Source organism: Tetrahymena thermophila, assembly GCF_000189635.1.
Source record: "Tetrahymena thermophila SB210 genomic scaffold scf_8255739, whole genome shotgun sequence".
Taxonomy (NCBI): domain Eukaryota; phylum Ciliophora; class Oligohymenophorea; order Hymenostomatida; family Tetrahymenidae; genus Tetrahymena; species Tetrahymena thermophila.
The window spans coordinates 1-1145 of NW_002477051.1; the positions used below are offsets into that span (position 1 = coordinate 1).

At 23.1% G+C, this 1145-nt stretch overlaps 1 protein-coding gene across 1 annotated transcript; it reads right to left on the reverse strand. All coding sequences in view use genetic code 6, as the record gives it.

Annotated features, from left to right (window-relative positions):
* Positions 1–36: 36 nt before the first annotated feature.
* Positions 37–1126, reverse strand: TTHERM_02385080 (hypothetical protein; the record flags this gene model as incomplete). The annotated part of the gene is made up of 4 exons (XM_001028463.2): positions 37–157; positions 389–478; positions 735–824; positions 1056–1126. The coding sequence occupies 4 exons, from the start codon at positions 1124–1126 to the stop codon at positions 37–39; spliced, it is 372 nt and encodes a 123-aa protein (XP_001028463.2).
* Between the last annotated feature and the right edge of the window lie 19 nt (positions 1127–1145).

Genomic DNA, 1145 nt, shown 5'->3' on the forward strand with positions numbered 1-1145 from the left:
TTTTTTGTTTTAAATTAGTTTTTATAATTAAAAATATCACAATCCAAAACAAATAAACTGTTTTTACCCAAGGTGAAGTGTCAAATTTGAGAGATTAATGCATTTTGCTAAACCAGAACCTAAGCCTGATGCACCCATTGCACCAATTTAATTAACCCTTTTTAAATATTGAAGAAAAAATATATCATTAAATAGTTAATTAGAAGGAAAAAATGAAGAAAAAATATGATAAAAGCAAAAGTTTAAAATAAATGATGAGCTTAATTAACAAAGAAAAAACAAAAAAAAGCAAGCACGATAAAAAGAAAAAGAAAAAAGAACTTTATTGTTTTAAATTAGTTTTTATAATCAAAAATATCACAATCTAAAACAAATAAACTGTTTTTACTCAAGGTCAAGTGTCAAATTTGAGAGATTAATGCATTTTGCTAAAGATGAACCTAAGCTTGATGCACCCATTGCACCAATTTAATTTCTACTTTTTAAATATTCAAGAAAAAATATATCATTAAATAGTTAATTAGAAGGAAAAAGTGAAGAAAAAATATGAAATAATAAGATTAATTAATTAATAATAAAAGCAAAAGTTTAAAATAAATGATGAGCTTAATTAACAAAGAAAAAACAAAAAAAAGCAAGCACGATAAAAAGAAAAAGAAAAAAGATCTTTATTGTTTTAAATAAGTTTTTATAATTAAAAATATCACAATCCAAAACAAATAAACTGTTTTTACTAAAGGTCAAGTGTCAAATTTGAGAGATTAATGCATTTTGCTAAACCAGAACCTAAGCCTGATGCACCCATTGCACCAATTTAATTAACCCTTTTTAAATATTGAAGAAAAAATATATCATTAAATAGTTAATTAGTAGGAAAAAATGAAGAAAAAATATGATAAAAGCAAAAGTTTAAAATAAATGATGAGCTTAATTAACAAAGAAAAAACAAAAAAAAGCAAGCACGATAAAAAGAAAAAGAAAAAAGAACTTTATTGTTTTAAATTAGTTTTTATAATTAAAAATATCACAATCCAAAACAAATAAACTGTTTTTACTGAAGGTCGAGTTTCAAATTTGAGAGATTAATGCATTTTGCTAAAGATGAACCTAAGCTTGATGCACCCATTGCACCAATTTAATTTTCA